At 37.1% G+C, this 24,734-nt stretch overlaps 1 protein-coding gene across 4 annotated transcripts in view; it reads left to right on the top strand.

Moving 5' to 3' along the window:
- The window catches only part of INPP4B (inositol polyphosphate-4-phosphatase type II B), an 839,852-nt gene that overhangs the window by 611,146 nt on the left and 203,972 nt on the right, over positions 1-24,734 (top strand). For all 4 annotated transcript variants that reach the window (XM_043902501.1, XM_043902500.1, XM_043902504.1 and 1 more), the window contains one exon: positions 7,701-7,848. In XM_043902501.1, coding sequence (XP_043758436.1) covers positions 7,701-7,848 — 148 coding nt within the window. The remainder of the gene's footprint in view (positions 1-7,700; positions 7,849-24,734) is intronic.

Here is a 24,734-nt window from a genome sequence, read left to right as displayed (position 1 = left end):
CCAACACAGACATAGAAAAGAACTGACCCTATGATACCTCTTTGGTTTATCTTTTCCTGCCCCAGGTTGCTTGAACAGCTATCTTTTTTTATGTGCCACCTAAGTGTTGGCTTTGTTGAACATATCCTTGGCATCTTTACCTTGATAATTTAGAGCTGGAGCACTTTGCTTCCACAATTGCTGAAAGCCATAGAAAAGCAGGTTGTGTGCCACCTTATTAAAAAGGCCCTTTACAGTGTCTGGAATAAACAAATCTAGACAGTTGAGTTGTGCTGTAATTTTAGGAGAAACAAGTCTGTCATTTGCTTTCTATCCCTGTGTTCACCTTAGGGGGTGGATTTCAGAGGGAATGTATTCAGATCTGGACTAGCTTAGAACTTTATTCTTATTAAGTCATTATTGGAACCATGGTGGTATCTAAAATCTCTTTACTACTATTCTCTTGGTAGAATCTATCACATGATATTTTTAGCAGTTGTTCTGGCAAAAGCAATGGAAAAAAGGAAGATAATATATGCAGGACTCTCTAAAAATAACTTGTAATAGATGTTAAATAGTTGTTGTTAGTGTGTTCAACCACATCTGACTCTTGGGACCTCATGGACTGTAGCCCAGCAAGCTCCTCTATCCAATGGAATTTTCCAGGCAAGAGTACTGGAGTGAGTTGGCACAACCTACTCCAGGGCATCTTCCTGACCCAGGAATTGAACCCACATCTCCTGCACTGGCAGGTGAATTCTTTACCACTGAGCCACGTGGGAAGTGAGTTGAGCTTATTATATGGTCAGCGATGCACCTTTTATATGATGAAACATTTGGCATCAGTGGAAAGCCAGAGCTGAAATTGGTGGGCTCATTTCCACAGCTGGAGTGTGTGTGCAGAATTGTTGAAATTGTGTCTCTGCTATAGGGCAGAAGCATTTCTAAAATGACAAAAGCATTCTTTATTTATGGCCCACTGTTCAATGTTTGATACATGAATACCATGACTCTCTTTTATGTGAGGATGGCAAAAATCTCCCTACTATCAACCCAGCAAAATTTTGAGCTGAGAACATCTTCTCTGATCTGTTTGTAACCAGTGGAACAAACTTCGTGGTAATTAAAAGTCAGACCATATATTGAATTTTAAATATTTATTTTTAATTGAAGGATAATTGCTTTACAGTATTGTGTTGGTGTCTGCCATACATCAGTATCAATCAGCCATAGGTATACATATGGCCACACCTTCTTGAACCTTCCTCCCACCTCCCATCCCATCGCACCCCTCTAGGTTGTCGCAGAGCACCAGTTTGAATTCCCTGAGGCATACAGTAAATTCCCACTGGCTATCTGTTTTATATATGGTAGTGTATATATTTCCATGCTACTGTCTCTCTTCATCCCACCCTCTCCTCCCACAACATTGTTCATAAGTCCATTCTTGATGTCTGCATCTCCACTGCTGCCCTGTGAATCTGGTCATCCATACCATCTTTCTAGATTCATTATGTATGTGTTAATATACTTTGTATTTTTCCCTTTCTGACTTGCTTCACTCTATTCAAAAGGCTCTAGGTTCATCCACCTCATTATCACTGACTCAACTACGTTCCTTTTTTTGACTCAGTAATATATTGTGTATATGTACACAGCTTCCTTATCCATTGCTCTCTAGACGGACATCTAGGTTGCTTCCGTGTCCACGCTATTGTAAACAGTGCTGCAATGAACACTGGGCTACATGTGTCTTTTGCAATTATGATTTTCTCAAGGAATGTATCCAGTAGTGGAATTGTTGGGTCGCACAGTAGTTTTATTCCTAATTTTTTAAGGAATCATCATAGTGTTTTCCTCAGTGGTTGTATCAGTTTACATTCCCACCAATAGCGCAAGAGGGTTCTCTTTTCTCCATATCTTCTCTAGCATTTATGGTTCGTATGTTTTTTGATGAAGCCCATTCTGGCTGGTGTGAGGCGATATCTCATTGTGATTTTGATTTGCATGTCTCTAATAATGAGCAGTGTTGAGCATCTTTTCATGTGTTTGTCACCCATCTATATGTCTTCTTTGGAGAAATATCTGCTTAGGTCTTTTGCCCAGTTTTTGATTGGGTTGTTTGTTTTTCTGGTATTGAGTTGCATGAGCTGCTTGTATATTTTGGAAATTAATCCTTTGTCAGTTGTTTCATTTGCTTTTATTTTCTCCCATTCTGAGGGTTGCCTTTTCACCTTGTTTATAGTTTCCTTTGCTCTTACAAAAGTTTTTAAGTTTAATTGTGTCCCACTTGTTTATTCTAATTTTTATTTCCATTACTCCAGGTGGTGGGTCATAGAAGATCTTGCTGTGGTTTATGTCACAGTGTTCTGCCTATGTTTTCCTCTAAGAGTTTTATAGTTTCTGCAGACCATATACTGATTTTTACTTTCTAAGTCTTACTCTGTTAAATGACATTTTAGGATACAGAGTAGATGTTCTTGCTTTTAGTAGGTTTTCAATAAGCAATGCTGCTGGATCAAACTGGGGTGTAAAGTGGATTCCACTATATCTGCATTGAGACCCTTGTAACTATATAAAATTTAGTATTAGTGTTTAGAGATTTATGAGTTTCAAAAGCTTAGAATGTATAGCATGAAAGTTAGATAGCAGACATTATTGGGAATTCTGGGAGGTAGATCAAGTGGCCTGATTTTTTGTCTATTATTTGCCTCAAGCGTTTTCCTTAAAAAACTAGCAGCATTTTCACAGGGTCTTGGACCTTGTGTCTGGGGTGGTCACAGGAGAATTCTGGAGCACATTAATCATACTGTCCTTGATTTCTACTTATGTTATTTCAACAAAGGTTTATATTTAGAATACATTGAAGAGAATTAAAATGAAAACAGCAGAATCAAAAGTTGAAGGGCTGGTTTTGAGATAAATAAAATAAAGAATATTATATTTTGCAACCTAATTAAAAGTGTAAATCTTCTAAAAATAATTATTGTTTTATTAAAGACAAGAAAAATCCAAGGATTTTTAACCATGGTTTGGAAGAGACAAAGATTCTGTGTAATCTTGAAAAAAAAAACCCCAAAACAGAGGTTAATAAGCAGTACATGTACTAAATATAGATAACTCAAGTAATTGAACATTTACTTAGATTACAAAGGGAAAATTTGGACAGAGGCTGAGTTTTTATCTTACTCTAAAATGATTCATTTATATTCCTGACCATGTTAGTTATATTAGAATTCCTAATATCCTATAAGTGATTTAACCTGACTTACAATATATTGAATTGCCTACATATATATTTTTTTTTCTTTCCAAGTCTATGACAGCAGAGGTTTCAGTAAAATTCTTACATCTTTGAAATATTGTCACTTTAAAGATGAATTAAATACCATAGTTTCTTTCATGGGTTGTAGCTTTCTGTATTTCATATAAAAGGAACTATATCTGATAAGGGCTAATATCCAAAATATATAAAGAACTCCTACAACTCAATAACAACAACAACAAAATCTGATTCAAAATGGGCAGAGGATCTGAATAGATGTTTTACCAAAGAAGACATAAAGGTGGCCAGCAAGTACATGAAAAGTTACTTAACATCACCAATCATGAGGGAAATGCAAATCAAAACCACAGTGAGATACCATCTCATCTCTGTTAGAAAGGATATCAAAAATAAAAGATATAACAAGTGTTGGCGAGGATGTGGAGAATAGGAAACTTTTGTGCACTGTTGATGGCAATGTTAACTGGTACTGCCACTATGGAAAACAATATGTAGATTTCTTTAAAAACTAAAAAAAGAACTACCATATGATCCAGCATTCCCTCTTCTGGGTGTTTATCCAAAGTAAATGAAAATATTAATTCAAAAAGATACATGCATCCCAGTGTTCATTGCAGCATTATTTTCAGTGGACAAGGCTTGGAAATAATCTCAGCATCCACAGATGAATTGATTAAAAAATGTGATATACAGATCTCACACACACACACTCTCTCTCACACACACACACACTCACACACACTCTGAATGGAATATTATTCAGCCTAAAAAATGTGATATACAGATCTCACACACACACACACACTCTCTCTCTCTCTCTGAATAGAATATTATTCAGCCATAAAAAAGAATGAAATCTTGCCATTTGTGACAACATGGATAGACCTTGAGGGCATTATGCTAAGTGAAATATCAGACAGACAAAGACAGCTACTGTATAATTTCACCTATATGTAAAATCTGAAAACAAACCAAAGCATAACAAATTTAAAAAAAAAAGTACTCATAGATACAAAGACAGATTGGTGGTTTCCAGAGATGAGGGACAGAGGATGGGAGTGAAGGGATCAAAAGATGCAGATTTTTAGTTATAAAATAGTTTTGAGGACATAATATGCAGCATGATGATTATAGTTAATGATACTATATTGCATGTTTGAAAGTTCCTGAGAGAGATTTTTAAAGTTCTCATCACAAGAAAAAGTTTGTGATCATGTATGGTGACAGATGTTAACAAGACTCATTGTGGTAATCATTTAACAATAATTATACAAACACTGAGTCATTACATTGTATACCTGCAACTAGTATAATATTATGTCAATTATAATTCACAAAAATTAGAAAGTGTAATTAGCCTTATATATGGTCTGTGGTATAATCTGATTCACAAGACTTAAAGGTCATGTTTATGGCAAAAACATAATCCTTTTGGACATACAATACTAGATTTAAAATACTGTCTCTCAACGTACTGGAAATATACTACTGTTTCCTGGCTTCTATTGGTGTTTTTATCTTCCGTCATTGCTCAGTGGGTAAAGAATCTGCCTGAAATGCAGGAGACACAGGTTGCTTCCTGGGTCGGAAGATCCCCTGGAGAAGAAAATGGCAACCCACTCCAGTATTCTTGCCTGGAGATTCCCGTAGACAGAGGAGCCTGGCAGGCTACAGTCCACATGGGGTCGCAAGAACTGGACACTACTTAGTGACTAAACCACATTGGTGTTTTTAAAAAGTACACATTCTAGATAACACTTATAGGAAATGGAGAAGTGTACTGGGAGCTTTGAATCTGGTTATTGAAGAATGAGATGTTTGATGTCAAGGTTTCTGATGTACTCTCAGTTCTTAACAATGATAATGTCCAGACTGAGCCACTGAGAATGGTGGTTGCAGAATGGATGAATAGTCCCTCATTTTAATGCTCAAAAATATATATGTATGTGTGTATATATATATATATTTATCCAAGTAATAAATGTGGTACAGGCTTATTGGCTTCCCAGATGGTGCTAGTGGTAAAGAACCTGCCTGCCAATGCAGGAGACACAGATTTTATCCCTGGGTCAGGAAGATCCCCTGGAGGAGGGCATGGCAAGTCATTACAGTATTCTTGCCTGGAGAACCTCATGGACAGAGGAGCCTGGCAGGCTACAGTCCATAGGGTCGCAAATGGTCGGACACAACTGAAGTGACTTGCATGCACAAGGCTTTTGGAACTCTGAAATGTTGAAAGATGTTTTACTCTATACATTGAAGAGACTTGGGCCACATTCCAGGCTGGGCATTATTAAAGTTTTAGATGCACTTCAATATCAAATTCTGTTTTTAGTTAGCTTTATTGGTAAACTGAAGCCAAATAATCATAGATACTTGACTGGTGATGGACGTGATATTTTGTTGTTCACTAAACTTTGATGTATTTCTTTCTTTTTTTTAATTTTTTTTTTATTTTTTCATTTATTTTTGTTAGTTGGAAGCTAATTACTTACAATACTGTAGTGGTTTTTGCCACACATTGACATGAATCAGCCATGGATTTACATGTGTTCCCCATCCCGATCCCCCCTCCCACCTCCCTCTCCATCCCATCCCTCTGGGTCTTTCCAGTGCACCAGCCCTGAGCACTTGTCTCATGCATCCAACCTGGGCTGGTGGTCTGTTTCACCCTTGATAGTATACTTGTTTCAATGCTGTTCTCTCTGAACATCCCACCCTCACCTTCTCCCACAGAGTCCAAAAGTCTGTTCTGTACCTCTGTGTCTCTTTTTCTGTTTTGCATATAGGGTTATCATTACCATCTTTTTAAATTCCATATATATGCGTTAGTATCCTGTAATAGTCTTTATCTTTCTGGCTTACTTCACTCTGTATAATGGGCTCCAGTTTCATCCATCTCATTAGAACTGATTCAAATGAATTCTTTTTAATGGCTGAGTAATATTCCATGGTGTATATGTACCACAGCTTCCTTATCCATTCGTCTGCTGATGGGCATCTAGGTTGCTTCCATGTCCTGGCTATTATAAACAGTACTGCGATGAACACTGGGGTGCACGTGTCTCTTTCAGATCTGGTTTCCTCAGTGTGTATGCCCAGAAGTGGGATTGCTGGATCATATGGCAGTTCTATTTCCAGTTTTTTAAGGAATCTCCACACTGTTCTCCATAGTGGCTGTACTAGTTTGCATTCCCACCAACAGTGTAAGAGGGTTCCCTTTTCTCCACCCCCTCTCTGGCATTTATTGCTTGTAGACTTTTGGATAGCAGCCATCCTGACTGGCGTGTAATGGTACCTCCTTGTGGTTTTGATCTGCATTTCTCTGATAATGAGTGATGTTGAGTATCTTTTCATGTGTTTGTTAGCCATCTGTATGTCTTCTTTGGAGAAATGTCTGTTTAGTTCTTTGGCCCATTTTTTGATTGGGTCATTTATTTTTCTGGAATTGAGCTGCAGGAGCTGCTTGTATATTTTTGAGATTAATCCTTTGTCTGTTGCTTCGTTTGCTATTATTGTCTCCCATTCTGAGGGCTGTCTTTTCACCTTGCTTATAGTTTCCTTTGTTGTGCAAAAGCTTCTTTTACATTCATTGCCCTACAGCAGTGGAGATAAAACCTTGCCTTGAGATACAGGGCTTGGTAGTGCAGCAGGAATGCTGGCCTCATACAAGGTGTCTCAAGTGTTATCTTAATATCTAGTCTTGCACTTTTTCTTTTAATCTTTTAAAATCCTTAATGACATGACCATGTTACTTTTCCCCTAATCACTGCCCACCCACCCCAAATATTCAGTTTGTTCTGTAGTTTCCCTGTTCTGCTTTTAATAATGTATGGTTTCAGGAAAGTGTGTTATTGACTTTGTGGCACTGAAGTATGAATAATATTTGAATTGTAATAGATCTTAAACTAAGAATAAACCTTTTGACATTTAAGAAATAAGTCACTTTTGGTAGTAGGGTCATTTAGAACCTTTAATATAACACATCAGTTGTCACCTAGTATGTAAGTGGGTAAAGTTGACTAAGAGTGATTGGAAGAAATTCAGAAATATATTTTTTCAAAGTATGTATGATATATAAATCCATATATTTTCATCTATAGTTATAAATACATATACTATAAGAAAATCTTTAGAAGGGAAAAGAGTTATTAGGCAGTATATCAGAGAACCACAGTGGCCACTTTATGAATTGGAATTTGATATATCACTTTTTAATTTAATAAAGACTGATGTCCCAGAAGCTACTGAAAAAAATAAGGTGTATGGAGAGAATTCTTAGGAACTCAAATACACTATGGATTATAATAAAAATTTTTCATCAAATAAATAATTAGAATGGTAGCCTGATTAATGATTTTGTTAATTGATCTTTATCTAATGGACATATCTTTGTAATCTGTTTATTAACCTTGATTTTTGTTTCCTTTTCCAGTGTTAAAGAACCCAGTGTGCAAATTATACAGATTTCCCACGTCTGACAATAAGTGGATGCAAATCCGGGAGCAGATGTCAGAGAGCATACTTTCTTTTCATATTCCTAAGGAATTGATCTCTCTTCAAATCAAAGAAGATTTGTGTAGGTAAGAGAAAATGGTTTATGATCATCTCTTACATTAATTACTTTTTCTATAAAAATTTGCTTTTTTTATTTTAGTCTTCTTTTAAATTTTTATTTTATATTGGACTGCCATTGATTTACAAGGTCGTGTCAGTTTCTGGAGTACAGCTGAGTGATTCAGTTATACGTATGTGCGTGCATGCTAAGTGGCTTCAGTTGTGTCTGACTCTGCAACCCTATGAACTGTAGCCCACCAGGCTCCTTTGTCCACGGAATTTTCCCAGCAAGAATACTGCAGTGGGTTGCTATGCCCTCCTCCAGGGAATCTTCCTGACTCAGGAATCAAACCTATGTCTCCTGCAGCTTCTGCGTTGCAGGCAGATTCTTTACTGCTAAGCCACTGGGGAAGCCCATATATACATATATATCCATTCATTTTCAGATTCTTTCCCCATTTAGGTTATTACAGAATATTGAGTAGAATTCCCTGAGCTCTACAGTAGGACCCTATTGCTTATCCATTTTATACACCCAGTGTGTATCTGTTAATCCCAAATTCCCAATTTATCACACACCTCACCTTTCCCCTCTCGTAACCATAGTTTGCTTTCTAAGTCTGTGAGTCTTTCTATTTTATAAATAAGTTCATTTGTATTATTTTTCTAAGATTGTGAATATAAGCAGTATAATATATTTGTCTTTCTCTGTGTGACTTATTTCACGTTGTAAAGTATGATGCTAACATAAAAATCAAGACTGGCGTTGTCCAGTATGTTTGGCTACTAGAACTGTTAATCACTTGCAATATGAATAGTTCAATTTGAGATGTTACATATGTGTAAAATACAAACCAGTTTTTGAATTCTTCACACACAAATGAAAAAGACCAATTTCATAATGAAATATTAAATAACATTTTGGCTATATTTGAGTTAGATACAATATATTATTAATTTTATATGTGTCTCTTTTTGCTCTTTAAATATGACTACTGAGCACTTGAAAATTTTTCATCACATATGTGATCCTCATTTATAGCTTACATTACACCTTTTTTAAATTTATTTTTTTATTGAAGGATAATTGCTTTACAGAATTTTGTTGTTTTCTGTCAAACCTCAACCTGAAGCAACCATAGGCATACATATATCCCCTCCCTTCTGAACTTCCCTCCCATCTCCCTCCCCATCCCACCCCTCTAGGCTGATACAGAGCCCCTGTTTGAGTGTCTTAGCTATACAGCAGATTCCTGTTGGCTCTCTATTTTGCACATGGTAATGTAAGTCTCCATGTTACTCTTCCCATACATCTCTCCCTCTCCTCCCCTCTCCCCATGTCCACAAGTCTATTCTCTATGTCTGTTTCTCCACTGCTGCCCTGTAAGTAAATTATTCAGTACCGTTTTTCTAGAGTCCGTATATATGCATTAGAATACAATATTTATCTTTCTCTTTATGACTCATTTCACTCTGTATAATAGGTTCATCCACCTCATTAGAACTGACTTAAAGGTGTTCCTTTTTATGGCTGAGTAATATTCCATTGTGTCTATGTACCACAACTTCTTTATCCAATCATCTGTCGATGGACATCTAGGTTGCTTCCATGTTCTAGTTATTGTAAATATTGCTGCAATGAACAATGGGATACATGTGTCTTTTTCAGTTTTGGTTTCCTCAGGGTATATGCCTAGGAGTGGGATTGCTGTGTCATATGGTGGTTTTATTCCTAGTTTTTTAAGGAATCTCCATATGTCTTCCATAGTCACTATATCAATTTACATTCCCACCAAGAGTGCAAGAGCATTCCCTTTTCTTCACACCCTCTCCAGCATTTATTATTTGTAGGCTTTTTGATGATGGCCATTCTGAGTGGTGTGAGGTGATAGTGCATTGTTTTGATTTCCTTTTCTCTAATAATGATTATTGTTGATCACCTTTTCATGTGTTTGTTAGCCATCTGTATGTCTTCTTTGGAGAAATGTCTGTTTAGGTCTTTTGCCCATGTTTTGATTGGGTTGTTTGTTTTTCTAGTATTGAGTTGTATGAACTGCTTGTATGTTTTGGAAATTTTCTCCCATACTGAAGGTTGTCTTTTCACCTTGCTTATAGTTTCCTTTGCTGTGCAAAAAGCTTTTAAGTTTCATCAGGTCCCACTTGTTTACTTTTATTTTTATTTCCAGTACTCTATGAGGCAGGTCGTAGAAGATCTTGCTTTGATTTATGTCACAGAGTGTTCTGCCTGTGTTTTCCTCTAAGAGTTTTATAGTTTCTGGTCTTACATTTAGGTCTTTAATCCATGTTGAGTTTATCTTTGTGTGTGGTGTTAGGAAATGTTCTAATTTCATTCTGTTGCATGTAGCTGTCCAGTTTTCCCAGCACCATTTATTGAAGAGGCCGCCTTTATGCCATTGTATATTGTTGCTTCCTTTGTCGAATATAAGGTACCCATAGGTGCATGGGTTTATTCCTGGGCTTTCTATCTTGTTCCATTGGTCTGTATTTCTGGTTTTTGTGCCAGTACCATACTATCTTGATGCCTGCAGCTTTGTAGTATAATCTGAAGTCAGGAAGGTTGATTCCTCCAGCTCCATTCTTCTTTCTCAGGACTGCTTTGGCTGTTGAGGGTTTTTTGTGTTTCCACATGAATTGTGAAATTTTCTGTTCTGTGAAAAATGTCCTTGGTAATTTGATTGGAATCACATTGAATCTGTAGATTGTGTTTGGCAATATGGTCATTTTCACAATATTGATTCTTCCTACCCAGGAACATGGAATATCTCTCCATCTGTTTGTATCATCTTTGATTTCTTTCATCAGTGTCTTATAATTTTCTATGTACAGTTCCTTTGTCTTCTTAGGTAAGTTTATTCCTAGATGTTTAATTCTTTTTGTTGCAGTGGTAAATGGGGTTGATTCCTTAATTTCTCTTTCCAGTTTTTCATTGTTAATATGTAGAAATGCAAGTGATTTCTGTGTATTGATTTTGTATCCTGCAACTTTGCTAAATTCACTGATTAGCTCTAGTAATTTTCTGATATTATCTTTAGGTTGTTTATGTACAGGATCATGTCATCTGCAAACAGTGAGAGCTTTACTTCTTCTTTTCAGATCTGTATTCCTTTCATTTCTTTTTCTTCTGTGATTGCTATAGCTAGGACTTCCAGAACTATGTTGAATAATAGTGGGGAAAGTGGGCACCCTTGCCTTGTTTCTGATCTTAGGGGGAATGCTTTCAGTTTTTCACCATTGAGAATAATGTTTGCTGGAGGCTTATCATATATGGCCTTTACTATGTTGAGGTAGGTTCCTTCTATGCCCATTTTTTGAAGAGTTTTAATCATAAATGGTTGCTGAATTTTGTCAAAGGCTTTTTCTGCATCTATTGAAATTATCATATGGTTTTTACCGTTCATAATATGGGGTACCACATTGATTGATTTATATATATTGAAGAATCCTTGTATCCTTGGAATAAAACCAACTTAATCATGGTGTATGAGCTTTTTGATGTGTTGCTGTATTCTGTTTGCTAAAATTTTGTTGAGGATTTTTGCATCTATTTTCATCAGTGATACTGGCCTGTAGTTTTCTTTTTTTGTGTTGTCTTTGGTTTTGGTATCAGGGTGATGGTGGCCTCATAGAATGAGTTTGGAAGTGTTCCTTCCTCTGCAATTTTTTGAAAGAGTTTTAGAAGGACAGACATTAGCTCTTCTCTAAATGATTCATGTCAATGTATGGCAAAACCACTACAATATTGTAAAGTAATTAGTCTCCAACTAATAAAAATAAATGAAATAAAAAAATAAATAAATGTTTGGTAGAATTCTCCTGCGAAGCCATCTAGTCCTGGGCTTTTGTTTTTTGGGAGATTTTTGATCACAACTTCAGTTTCAGTGCTTGTAATTGGGTTGTTCATAATTTTGTTTTCCTCCTGGTGCATTCTTGGAAGATTGAATTTTTCTAATAATCTGTTCATTTCTTCCAGGTTTTCCATTTTATTGCCATACAGCTGTTTATAATAGTCTCTTATAATCCTTTGTATTTCTACATTGTCTGTTGTAACATCTCCTTTTTCATTTCTAATTTTGTTGATTTGATTCTTCTTTGTTTGTCTTGATGAATCTGGTCAAAGGTTTGTTAATTTTTTTTATCTTCTCAAAGAATGAGCTTTTAGTTTTATTAATCTTTACTATTGTTTCTTTCATTTCTTTTTTATTTATTTTTGCTCAGATCTTTATGATTTACTTCCTTCTACTAATTTTTGGGGTCTTTTTCCAGTTGTTTAAGGTGTAAAGTTAGGTTGTCTGATGTTTTTCTTGTTTCTTGAGGTAGGATTGTATTGCTATAAACTTCCCTCTTAGAACTGCTTCTGTTGCATCCCATACATTTTGAGTTGTCATGTTTTCATTGTCACTTGTTTCTAGAAATTTTTCGATTTCCCTTTTGATTTATTTCTTCAGTAACCTTTTGGTTATTTAGAAATATATTGTTTAATCTCTATGTGCTTGTGTTTCTTGTTTTTTCCTTGTCATTGATATCTAGTCTCATAGCATTGTGGTCAGAGAAGATGCTTGATACTATTTCAACTTTCTTAAATTTACTAAGGTTTGATTTGTGACCCAAGATGTGGAGTATCCTGGAGAATATTCTTTGTCTACCTGAGAAGGAGTATTCTTTTGCATTTGGATGGAATTTCCTGACGATATCAATGAGATCCATCTCATCTAATGTATCATTTAAGACTTGTGTTGCCTTATTAATTTTCTGTTTTGATGATCTGCTCATTGGTGTGAGTAGGGTGTTAAAGTCTCCTACTATTTTTGTGTTACTGTCCGTTTCTCCTTTTATGTCTGTTAGTGCTTGTCTTATGTATTGAGGTGCTCCTATGTTGGGTGCATAGATATTTACAATCATTATGTCTTCCTCTTAGATTGATCCCTTGATCATTATGTAGTGGCCTTCCTTATCTCTTGTAATATTCTTTATTTTAAGGTCTATTTTGTCTGATATGAGGATTGATATTTCAGCTTTCTTTTGCTTCCCATTTGCATGGAATATATTTTTCCATCCTCTCACTTTCAGTCTATATATGTTGTGAGGTCTGAAGTGGGTTTCTTGTAGACAGCATATATATGGGTCTTGTTTTTGTATGCATTCAGCTAGTCTGTGTCTTTTGGTTGGAGCATTTAATCCATTTACATTTAAAGTAATTATTGATATATATGTTCCTATTGTCATTTTCTTAATTTTCTTAATTGTTTGGAGTTGTTTTTAGATCTTTTTTCTTCTATCATATTTCTTCACTATATGTCCCTTTAACATTTGTTGTAAAGCTGGTTTGGTGGTACTGAATTCTCTTAACTTTTGCTTGTCTGAAAAGATTTTTATTTCTCCATCAATTTTGAATGAGATCCTTGCCAAGTACAGTAATCTTGGTTGTAGATTTTTTCCTTTCAGTACTTTAAATATATCCTGCCATTCCCTTCTGGCCTGCAGAGTTTCTGCTGAGAGATCAACTGTTAAGCGTATGGGGTTTCCCTTGTATGTTGCTTCTCTCTTGCTGCTTTTATTATTCTTTCTTTGTGTTTAGTCTTTGTTAGTTTGATTAGTGTGTGTCTTGGTGTGTTTCTCCTTGGGTTAATCCTGTATGGCATTCTTGGCGCCTCTTGGACTTGATTGACTATTTTCTTTATCATGTTGGGGAAATTCTCAACCATAATCTCTTCAAAAATTTTCTCATACCTTTGTTTTTCTCTTCTTCTTCTGAGACCCCTATAATTCGAATGTCGGTGCATTTGATATTGTCCCATAGGTCTCTGAGACTTGCTTTTCATTCTTTTTACTTTATTCTGCTCTTCGGAAGTTATTTCCACCATTTTGTCTTCCAGCTCACTGATTCATTCTTCTGCTTCAGATATTCTGCTGTTGATTCCTTCCAGAGCTTTTTTAATTTCAGCAATTGTATTGTTTGTCTCTGTATGTTTATTCTTTAATTCTCCCAGGTCTTTGTTAACTGATCTGGCATTTTCTCCATTTTCTTTTCAAGGTTTTTTTTTTTTTAATCATCTTTACTGTCATTATTCTGAATTCTTTTTCAGGTAGTTTGCCTATTTCCTCTTCATTTATTTGGACTTCTGTGTTTCTACTTTGTTCCTTCATTTGTGTGGTATTTCTCTGGCTTTCCATTATATATATATTTTTTTAACTTATTATGTTTGAGGTCTCCTTTTCCCAGGCTTCAAGGCTGAATTCTTTCTTCCTTTTGGTTTCTGCCTTCCTAAGGCTGGTCCAGTGGTTTGTGTAAGCTTCTTATAGGGTGAGATTTGTGCTGAGTTTTTTTGTTTGTTTGTTTGCTTGTTTTTCGTCTGATGGGAAAGGCTGAGTGAGGTGGTACTCCTGTCTGCTGATGATTGGGTTTGTGTTTTTGTTTTGTTTGTTGTTTAGATGAGGCATCCTGCACAGAGTGCTACTGGTGTTGAGATGATGATGGCTCTTATGTTCAAGTGGTTTCCCTTTTGTGAGTTCTCACTATCTGATACTCCCTAGGGTTTGTCCTCTGGTAGTCTAGGGTCTTGGAGTCAGTGCTTCCACTCGAAAGGCTCAGGGCTTGATCTCTGGTCAGGAATGAAAATTCCACAAGTGTTTTTTTATGGCATTAAATGAGATTAAAGCAAATACCCAAAAATGAGAAACCAAAGACGAACCTCAGACATATAGCAGCTACAAAATCAGGCAAAAGATAATTAAAATAATGGAATGTACACATATACATATATATACCCATAAGCAAAGTCAAAACAGTCCAACTAAAATAAAGTACGGTAGATTGACCTGGTGAACAAAGGAAATCAAAAACTATATTTACCAGTTAAGAACAAAACGAACTAAAGCACAAACTGGAAAACAAAACTAAGCAAGGTGCCAACTGGGGAATAAAATAGTGAAAATAAAACTTAACAAATGTGTTCAGAGGAAAGGGAAGAAGGAAAGAATAGATATGCAGAGTTACATAGAGACAGATAAAGAAGATTTATATACATTAAAGATTAACTGAAAAGGGAAAAGAACATAGGAAAAGCAAACAAAGGAATAAATGTAGAAAAAATAATAATAGATTTTAAAAAATTTTTAAGTGAAAATTTAAAAAAAAGGAAAAATAAAATGAAAAGGAAGATTCCAGAGAACTACAAATGCCCAACGTAGAGGCAGAGGTTTATAACAACAATAAAAAATGTGACTGAGGAAAAAAAAAAGCTCAAAAGATTAATTAGATTTCATAGTGCAAATAAAATCAACAACTACAACAGAGGGGGAAATAAAAGGAAAAAAAGGAAAAAAATCCCAAAGAAGATACAGAGCAAGTCAAAACATAAGAATAATAAATGTTTTCCTTGAGTCACTGCTGTCAGAGTCCTTTCCCTCGCTGGGAGTCACAGTCCACCTCCCCTCCCTAGGATGCCCTCGACACCGTGCTGATCTCTGGACCTGCTGTGGGGGCAGCTCAGATTCTAATCTGGTCCTCCTCTTCTGTGTTCTTGCCTCCAATGCCCACAGCTGTCAGAACTAGTGTGTTTTCTTTTAAGGGAGCTCTCAATGTCCTTTTATATATTCCATAGACACAGAGTCTGTCTAGTTGATTGTGTGGATTTAATCTGCAGCTTGTACAGCTGGGGGGAAGGTTTTGGGTCTTCTTCCTTAGCCACACTGCCCTGAGTTTCAATTGTGGTTTTATTTCCACCTCTGCATGTGGGTCGTCCACTGGGGTTTGCTCCTGAGGCTGCCCTGGAGGACTTGGATTTGCCCCTGTGAGGGCCAGGGGAGGAAGTGGTGCAGCTGCTTGGGTCTCAGGGGTTCTGGCAGCACCAGGTTCTCAGGGGAGTTGGCACCTAGGGCAGCAGGAAATGTAGCACTCTAGAAGGGGATAGCAACCGGTATTGGCCAATATGCTCCAGTATTCTTGCCTGGAGAACCCCCCTGACAGAGAAGCCTGGCAGACCCCAGTCTACAGGGTCGCAAAGTGTTGGACACAACCAAAGAGACCCTGCGCGCATAGACGTAAGTTTATTTATTTATTTATTTTTAGTGGCAGCTCTGCCCCCTTGAGAGTTGAGTGTGAAGGGGGTATGGCTGCTTGGCTTGTGGGGACCCTGGCAGAGCAAAAGTTATGGCCCTATCAGAGTCTTTTTTCAAGCCTCTTGTAGCTGGCCCCTTTGTAGAAGCCTTGTAGAAGCTTGTAGAAGGCCCCTTTGGCCAGTCTTTCTCTGCAGCTCCGCTCATTCAGGCACTTAGTGGGCTCCTTTGCCTGGGGTCCTTCTCTGCTGTTCGGCATGTCAGGCCCAGAGAGCGGCCCCCCTGGCTGGGGTCCTACTCTGTAGATCGGTGCATCAGTCACTTAAAGGGGCGCCTGGGTGGGGTCCTACTCTGTAGTTCAATACATCAGCCGTTTGACGTGCCAGCCTCTCTATTGTTCAGCTGCCAATGCTGGTGTGTGGGGAGTGAGAAGCTATGGTGATGGCTCCACCCCCTACGTGTGACTCAGCAATATGGCCTTCTTCCATGGCTGCCTGGCTTTCCACCACAGAAATTTTCCACCACAGTCTCCTCCCTCACATCCCCTCGAGCCATCTCTCTGCAGTCAACAGCAGCCTTCACCCTGGGATGGCTCCACAATCCCTAAACTCCAGTTCCCAGCCGCTGCCCCTTCCAGGGTATGACCTGTATCCCTGTCCAGGGTAGGCATGGCTGCAGCAAGGACTGTTTGATTCTCATTCCATTTAGGCTGCCACAGATCAGCTGTTTCACTCTCAGCCTTAAGTGTTTCTCCTCTGACTCAGACAATTGCCCCGAGGTGGGGATCAGACCCCTGCTTCAGTTCACTCTCCCGCTGAGGGCAGGTCCAGTCCTACTAGCACTCCTGTTTTTCCCCCTAGCTCCTTGTCCTCCCTAGTTCTGCGTGGTTCTGTATGTTCTTTTCCACTGGTCAGATCCTCCTGTCTGCTCCCAGATGGTGTTCTGCATGCACTTCTGTGTCTGAAGGTGTATTCCTGATGTATCCATGGAGAGAGAGCTACTCCACATCCACCTACTCCTCTGCCATCTTTTTCTCCCTACATTGCACCTTTTTTGTGTAAATCTCCTATTATTCAAATGTGTTGGAAAAAATTCAACAATGAATCTTTAATATTTTCTTAAGAAATGTAGAGAGAAAGTCATACTGAAGATTCAAAAGAGAAATAGGAAAAAATTGTAAGAAAACTGGCTAGTGATCTCAGTAGAATGTAAGGAGGGATGCCTATTATGAAAAGGAATCAGAACCATCTAAATTAAGGGCCATCACGTTTTTAACTTCCCTGGTGGTCCAGTGGTTAAGACTCTAGGACTCTGTGCTCTAAATGCAGGAGGCCTGGGTTCAATCTCTGGCCAGGGAACAAAGATCCTGCATGCTTCACAGCATGACAAAAAAAAAAAAAAAATCACCTTTGGGAAAATTGCTGAGAAGAAAGAAATAATGGAAAATAATGAAAATTTAAAATGCAACAGGCAAAAAAAATCCAGAATCAGAACAGATTTGACACTGAGAAATCACATCAGAGATGTGGAACACAAATAGGAGTTCTTCTCAAATACTAAACAAAGGTGGGAAAACGTTCAAAATGATGAGAGGGAAGATGTTAGATGTTTAGGGCAAAAAGCTGGAAACTACCAGAAAATTTTTGCATTTTGGGGAAAGAATAATTCATGCAAAATCTTGAAAGAAAACGTATGCAGTTTTTATTTCTTTACATGCTGTTGAGAAAATTAGGCTAACCTTAATATTTCTCTGCAGAAGTCTATGGAGTAATATCTACTGATTATTGAGAGAAAAAGGCTATGTCTCCACTTTATTATATAGGGTCTGGTTATAATATCTTTTATGAATGAAGACAGTGGAAATGGCATACTTATAAAGCACAGAAAAGATCATTCAGCAAACTTTCTTAAAAAATCTGCCCTTGAAGATTTATTTATGCCATCCAACTGATAAAATATTTTAAATTATTATGTTTATAATATAAAATAATATACTGTAATCATATTATTCTATAAAATTAATATGCGGACTATAACAAATTAAGAATGTAAGAATAGGACATTATCCTACAAAAGAATTTGAGACTTTTTTCTTGGTTGGGTGGAATCTCCAACCTAAAAAGAACTTTACTCCGAAGTTCTTTTCTTGGCCTCTTTTTTTTTTAATTTTTAATTGAGTATTGTTGATAGAGCTTCCCTGGTGGCTCAAACAGGAATCTGCCTGCAATGCAGGAGACCTGGGTTCAATCCCTGGGTTGGGAGGTTCCCCAGGAAAAGGGAATGTCAACCTACTTCAGTATTTGTGTCTGGAGAATTCCATGGACAGAGCAACCTGGCAGGCTACAGTTGATGGAGTTGCAAAGAGTTTGCAAGACTGAGCTACTAGCACATTCACTTTCATAGTTGATTTCCAATGTTGTGTTTCTTCTGTACAGCAAAGTGAATCAGTTTTACATATACATATATCCACTCTTTTCTTAGATTTTTATCCCACATAGGTCATTACAGAGTACTGTCCAACTACAGTATGTTGTTATTGGTTTCTTTTTAATGCATAGCAGTGTCTGTACGTCAGTCTCAACCTCCCAATTTATCCCTCTCCCCTCTCCCCCTGGTAATCAAGTGTTTTGGGGCTTCCCTGTTTTTTATATCTGTGACTGGTTTCCCTGTTTTTTATATCTGTGACTGTATTTTGTTTTTATAAATAAGTTCACCTGTACTGTTTTTCTAGATTCCGCATGTAAGTGGTACCATACAATGTCTGTTTTTCTGGCATACGTCACTCTGTGTGACCATCTCTGGGTCCATCCATGGTGCTGCAGATGGCTTCTTTTAACCCTAGTCTCACGCACATCCTAGAAAGTATTTCACTTGCCTCAACTTTCCTACCAACAGCACAACTTTAACGGGTCTCCTTACCTTGTTTGACGAAGGCTGTGGGTGCCATTGTGCCCTTATCTTTCAGCGCTTGCAAAGGGTGCAAAATGCTTCATTTTTAGCTTGGAAATCTCTAATGAAAGAGTCATTTTTTAAAAAAGCTTGGAGTCTTTTCTTCAACAGAGAAAAATAAGTTGCCAGGGCAACTTTATATTATGGTCATTTTCATTGCTAAGGAACAGAAATAATTATTTCCTGAATCTTTAAAATAACCATTAACTAAATTATATCATTTTAGTTGGTGAAGAGCAGTAAGTAAATGAGTAGCAGATAAAAGCTGCCATTAAGTCCCTTTTTATATTTTCTTCTGCATAGGCTCTGTGAATGCATAGAGATAGTTGTAAATGGATAGATACACACACAGTCATAGATATATGATCTTTTTTCCTCTCCTTTTCATTTATCTCTCTTTTATTTAAGGAAAGTTAGTAAATACAGTGTGAATTTAGCTGTATAACAGGGGTCACAAAAATTTTTCCTTAAAGAACCAAAATAAACATTTTGCAACGGTGAGCTGTTCCCTCTCAGTTACCAAGATGATGAATTTACAAAGATTGTCAGCCCTCGACTTCTGTGAAAATCTGGATTTAGAAAATCTTACACTTTCTTTCATAATCCATTGACTTGCAATCTCTCTTTTCATACTCGATGTAAACTTCTCTACAACTTCAAGTTGGTGTGTTTTTGCCATCTCCCTATAGGAGTGTTTGGGTTTCCCATGTGGCGCTAATGGTAAAGAACTTGCCTGCCAATGCAGGAGACATAAGAGAAGCATGGGTTGAATTCCTGGGTCGGGAAGATCCCCTGGAGGAGGGCATGGCAACTCACTCCCATATTCTTACCTGAGGAATCCCATGGACAGAGAAGCCTAGTGGACTACAGTCCATAGGGTCCCAAAGGGTCGGACACAACTGAAGTGACTTAGCATACACACACACACAGAGGAGTGTTTAGGGTATTTATTTGAATATTTTGTTACATGACTTCCCTTCATTTACCAAGGGGGTAGAAAAGGGAAAATTGAAAAGACTACTCTGATTGACATCAGCTTGCAAGTAGAGATTTCCTGAGTTTGAGTTTGGATTTAATTATAAAAGAAAATAGCAAGTAAAGTAGGAAATTAAAGGGGTATTAAGTATATGTCTAGTCACAACTGTCTTAAAGACAAGGGATTATTAGTAGTTCATAAATTACTTAGCTCAATAAGAATGATATCCCACTCATACAAGTAAGCATGTTATTATTTTTATTATTTCAAGCTTGGTATACACTTAACAGACTAAGTGTGACTCTGTTTGCAGGGACCGTGTGTGTGCCTGGTTCACCTCCTTGCATAATGCATACCTATAATTATAAGGAGGAAAATGTTATGTATCCCACCCATCATGACATGGAGTGTAAATGTCATCAGGGACATAATGGTGCAACAGCTACTCCATCACCCACAGTGTCTGTCATCGCATGCAGCAGCCTTCTAAAACCTCTCTTGCTATTAGTCTCTTAGTATGCATTGATCTCAAAGTGAATCATTTATTAAATTTGAGATTGTACACATGCAGAGTCTGAGGGCAGTGATAGATTTAAATTCTTTGGGGCCTCCCTCTAATCCGTCTAAGCATTAATGCCTTCTGAGTTCAAGTTCAGCTGCCTAACTGCATTTGCATTGGCTGTGAAGTGTTTCCACAACACTATACATTGAGTTTGATATTACAGTTTAAGTCCAAAAAATTCACAAGCAAGAAATTATAGATATCAAGTTATGTTTACTGCTATGAAGAAAGGCTTGTGGGCTTTGCAATTTCCTGCTTCTTTGCTCTTGAAGCCATATTTCACAGATATGTAAACTATATGGTACATTTTTTCTATAAAATATGTTCACTATAGACAACAGTGAGAATATAGAAAATATAAAAAGTAAAAAGTAAATCACTCTCAACCCACTACCCAGAAGAAATACTGTGTCTTTATTTTCTACATCTACTCACATTTTCATCAGCCTCACTGGAAAGCAGATTTTTGGTCCCCACAACTATCATGCCCCCGTACCATGGTTAATTTTCCTTCCGCATCTGAGTTGTATTATGAATAACCTGTGAATCTACTATATAATGCTAAAAATGCAGTCTACTAATTATTCAAACTTATGACATCTTAATTTTGATTGATACGTAAATAAACTAGAAGGAAAACAGACTAGTAATACACTGAACTACTAGTAATATGCACACTAACATAAACAAAGATTATTTCTGGATGGTGTATTTAGAATATAATTTGTTACACAGCAATAGAAAACAAATGCGATAACCTCTGAGAGAAAGTTAGTCGCTCAGCTGCCTCCGATTCTTTGTGACGGCATGGACTGTAGCCTCCAGGCGCCTCTGTCTGTGGAATTCTCCAGGCCAGAGTATTGGAGTGGATAACCATTCCCTTCTCCAGGGCATCTTCCTGACCCAGGGATTGAACCCAGGTCTCATACATTTAAGACAGATTCTTTACCATTTGACAATAACGTACAAATAATAAAAACTACTTAGACTGCCAGTTAGCTTTATCTTGATTTCTTCTTGTTTAGAGTTTACTTTCTGTCTGAACATCAAAGTCTATTCTAAATTTATCTCTCCTTCAAATTAAAAAAAAGAAATTTGGATGACTCTGTTTTTTAGGAAAATTGCCAGCTATTTAGAATTTAAGTTTTCTTCCTTCTTCAAGAAAATGTATAGTAAATGAGGATGGACTTACTGTGTTCTCATGACAACATCCATAAGAGAGATTCTTGACTTTTTGCCATGTCTTTCCCTTTAAATTATTCTCCCTCAGTTAGTTTCTATCTTAGTAAATAACATTCACTCTTCAACAGTTCAATGCAGAAATGTAAAATATAAATATTTTTATCTTGTCTCACTACATCTATCCACATTCACATTCAAGTGTCAATTTCTCATCATTCTAATTCCACAGTTGCTCTTAAATTCATTTATTTTTTACATTTTCACTCCTTCCGTTCAAATCCCAACCACCATCATTTCTCCCCTGTGATAGTTTAACAATCTATTATGGCTTTTCTGCTGGTGACCTTGCTTCCTCAAAATCCATGGTTCACTTTTTTATGGATAAATGATACAAATGAACATATTTACAAAACAGAAATAGACTCACAGACATAGGAAACAAATTTACAGTTACCAAGGGGTGTATCACGGTGGGGTGATTAGGAGTTTGGGATTACCATATACCCATTACCATATATAAAATAGGTAAACCACAAGGACCTACTGTATAGCACAGGAGACTATGGTCAATATCTTGTAGTAGCCTATAATGGAAACAAATCTAAAATAACTGTATGTATATATATAAAACGGCATCACTTTGCTATACACCTGAAAGTAACCCAGGACTCACCTTGTGGGCCAGCGGTTAAAACTCCACGCTTGCATCTCAGGAGGCATGGGTTCAATTGCTGGTTGCGGAACTAAGATCCAGCATGCTGCATGATTGTGGCTGAAAAATAATAAAAATTAAATTATAAAGGAAATTAACATGACGTTGTAAATTAACTATGTGCTGTGCTTAGTCGCTCAGTCGTGTCCGACTCTTTGTGACACCATGGGCTGTAGCCCACCAGGGTCCTCTGCCCATGAGAGTTTCCAGGCAGGGATACTGGAATGGGTAGCCTTTCCCTTCTCCAGGGGTTCTTCCCAACCCAGGGATCAAACCCAGGTCTCCCGCATTACAGGGGGATTCTTTACCATCTGAGCCACCAGGGAAGCCCAAGAATACTGGAGTGGTTAGCTAATCCCTCCTCCAGGGGATCTTCCTGACCCAGGAATCAAACCAGTCTCCTGTATTGCAGGCGGATTCTTTACCAGCTGAGCAATTAAAAAAAATAAACAATAAGAAAAATTCACTGTTCTCTTTACAGACTTACATAATTGGTTTGAAAATGTTGTAATAATGCTGGTTTCCAGCAGGAGTATCAAGGAGACAGCCTTCATGTGTAACCTCTTGAAAGCTAGACTGAAATTATGTGTTGGGAAGGAAAGAGGGGGAAGTTCTTATTACCAAGTATCAGTATAACACCGTGCTTCTAAGGAGTTTACTAAATGACTCCATAATCATGATGTATAAGGGATGTGGCATTGTAAAGCAGCCCAGTTCTTTGACCTAGCCTCCTTGAAGGATGTGGGGTGGGGGGAAGACCACTGGTTTACTCTGGAGTTATTATAATGGAGAGAAAAGGAGAGAGTGACATGTTGAAGGCAGCGCAGAGATCCTAAATACATAGAAGGTACATGTGCACTTGTGTGCGTCTTTATGTGCACCTTTGCCTGTGTTTATCATGCCTCAGGTTTTACAGTCCCTCAACGTGGGTTGAATGCAGCAAGTTATGTAGGTCTTGCCAAACTACCACCTATAAAATTTTTATAGCTTGTTTTAGTGTTGCCGTGTATTTTATATTGACTATTATCTTTGGATTTTGTGCTACTTCGAAAGTTTGCTGTGCTTAGTCTACGTTGAAATATGTAGTTACTAGAGGACGTGATGGAACTTGTGGCATTGAAGCTCTATGACAGCTACACATACCATATTAAATGATGATGTACACACGCTTATGTTTAGATGGGAGGCTTGGGTGGTCATAGAGTGTTTTGTCAAAAATGTATACTTTTCTACATTATAGTATGATGTTTAAAAACTTATTATGGTACAGTGTTTTAAGAAATGAAGTATTTCAGTGAAGATGAACTTCATGGTCCATAAAACTCCCTAGGAAAAAATGTTTGATTTATATCATGTGTTTTTCTCCTTTTCTCCTGCTTCATTTCTTCTCTTTGTATATTTTTTTTCATCGGTCCCAGGGGTAAGGAAGGAGTGAAACTCCTTGTGTATAATTTCGAGAGTCTAAAAGAAAGAATAGGAATAATTTATGACAATTAACTTTAAGACTTTCTTAGGTCTTATTTAAGACATAAACCTTTGTGTGTACTAGACAGAGGTACAATCCTGTAAATAGACTATAAAACATATGGACCAAACGTTTTAGTAGGAAAAATGTGATATAATTTGGGACATAACATCTTTAAATGAAAGTTTTCCTAGCACTTCTTTGAGAGAATGTGAATGCTTTCTCTCAGGTATTAGCGTTTGTAAATATTGTACATATACTAAATTCATGATAATAAAATATTTTTTGCCAATGAAGATAAACACCTTTTTGTCCAATACTATATATTTCAAATATTCTATATGCTTCAATTTTTGAGCCATATTACCGACCTATGACAAGTGTATCTATCTATTGAATATCTAATCTTAAATCTATTTCTTGAATACAATATATTCTTATATATGCAAATATATATTCTTATATATGCAAATAATAGTAATATACTTTGAAATCCCAGGTTTAAGCCTGTTTGCTGCACCAAGTTACATTTCAGAGACATGTTCTGTTAATATATGCTCACTTAAATATTACCATATACTATTAAATGGATTTTCTAAGCATTATATAAAATTTGAAAGAAATGCTGAAGATTTTTAATTTTCTGATCTTGCACCTTATCTTAAAAATATTTTGTGACTATTGTATTCAAAAAGGTTCACATGATTTCAAACTGATAATGCTACAGGGCTGCCATTTAAGAAATGTTGAAAGCATTCGCTAGGAGTTATGAGCTAGAACTAAAATGTATTCAGATAAATTCTACTTCAGAAATATCCTCATTGCACAAAAAGTTTTACAGTAGAATTTTACCACATAGCGAGCCACCCTGTTCACTGAATGTGGTTGTGCCTGTATGTGTGTTAGTAGCCCAGTCTGTTCAACTCTTTGCAACCCCATGGACTGTAGTCCTCCAGGCTACTCTGTCCATGGAATTAAACCATCTCAAGT

This window comes from Cervus elaphus, chromosome 5 (genome assembly GCF_910594005.1).
Source record: "Cervus elaphus chromosome 5, mCerEla1.1, whole genome shotgun sequence".
NCBI lineage: Eukaryota > Metazoa > Chordata > Mammalia > Artiodactyla > Cervidae > Cervus > Cervus elaphus.
This window is presented reverse-complemented; position numbering and strand designations above follow the sequence as displayed.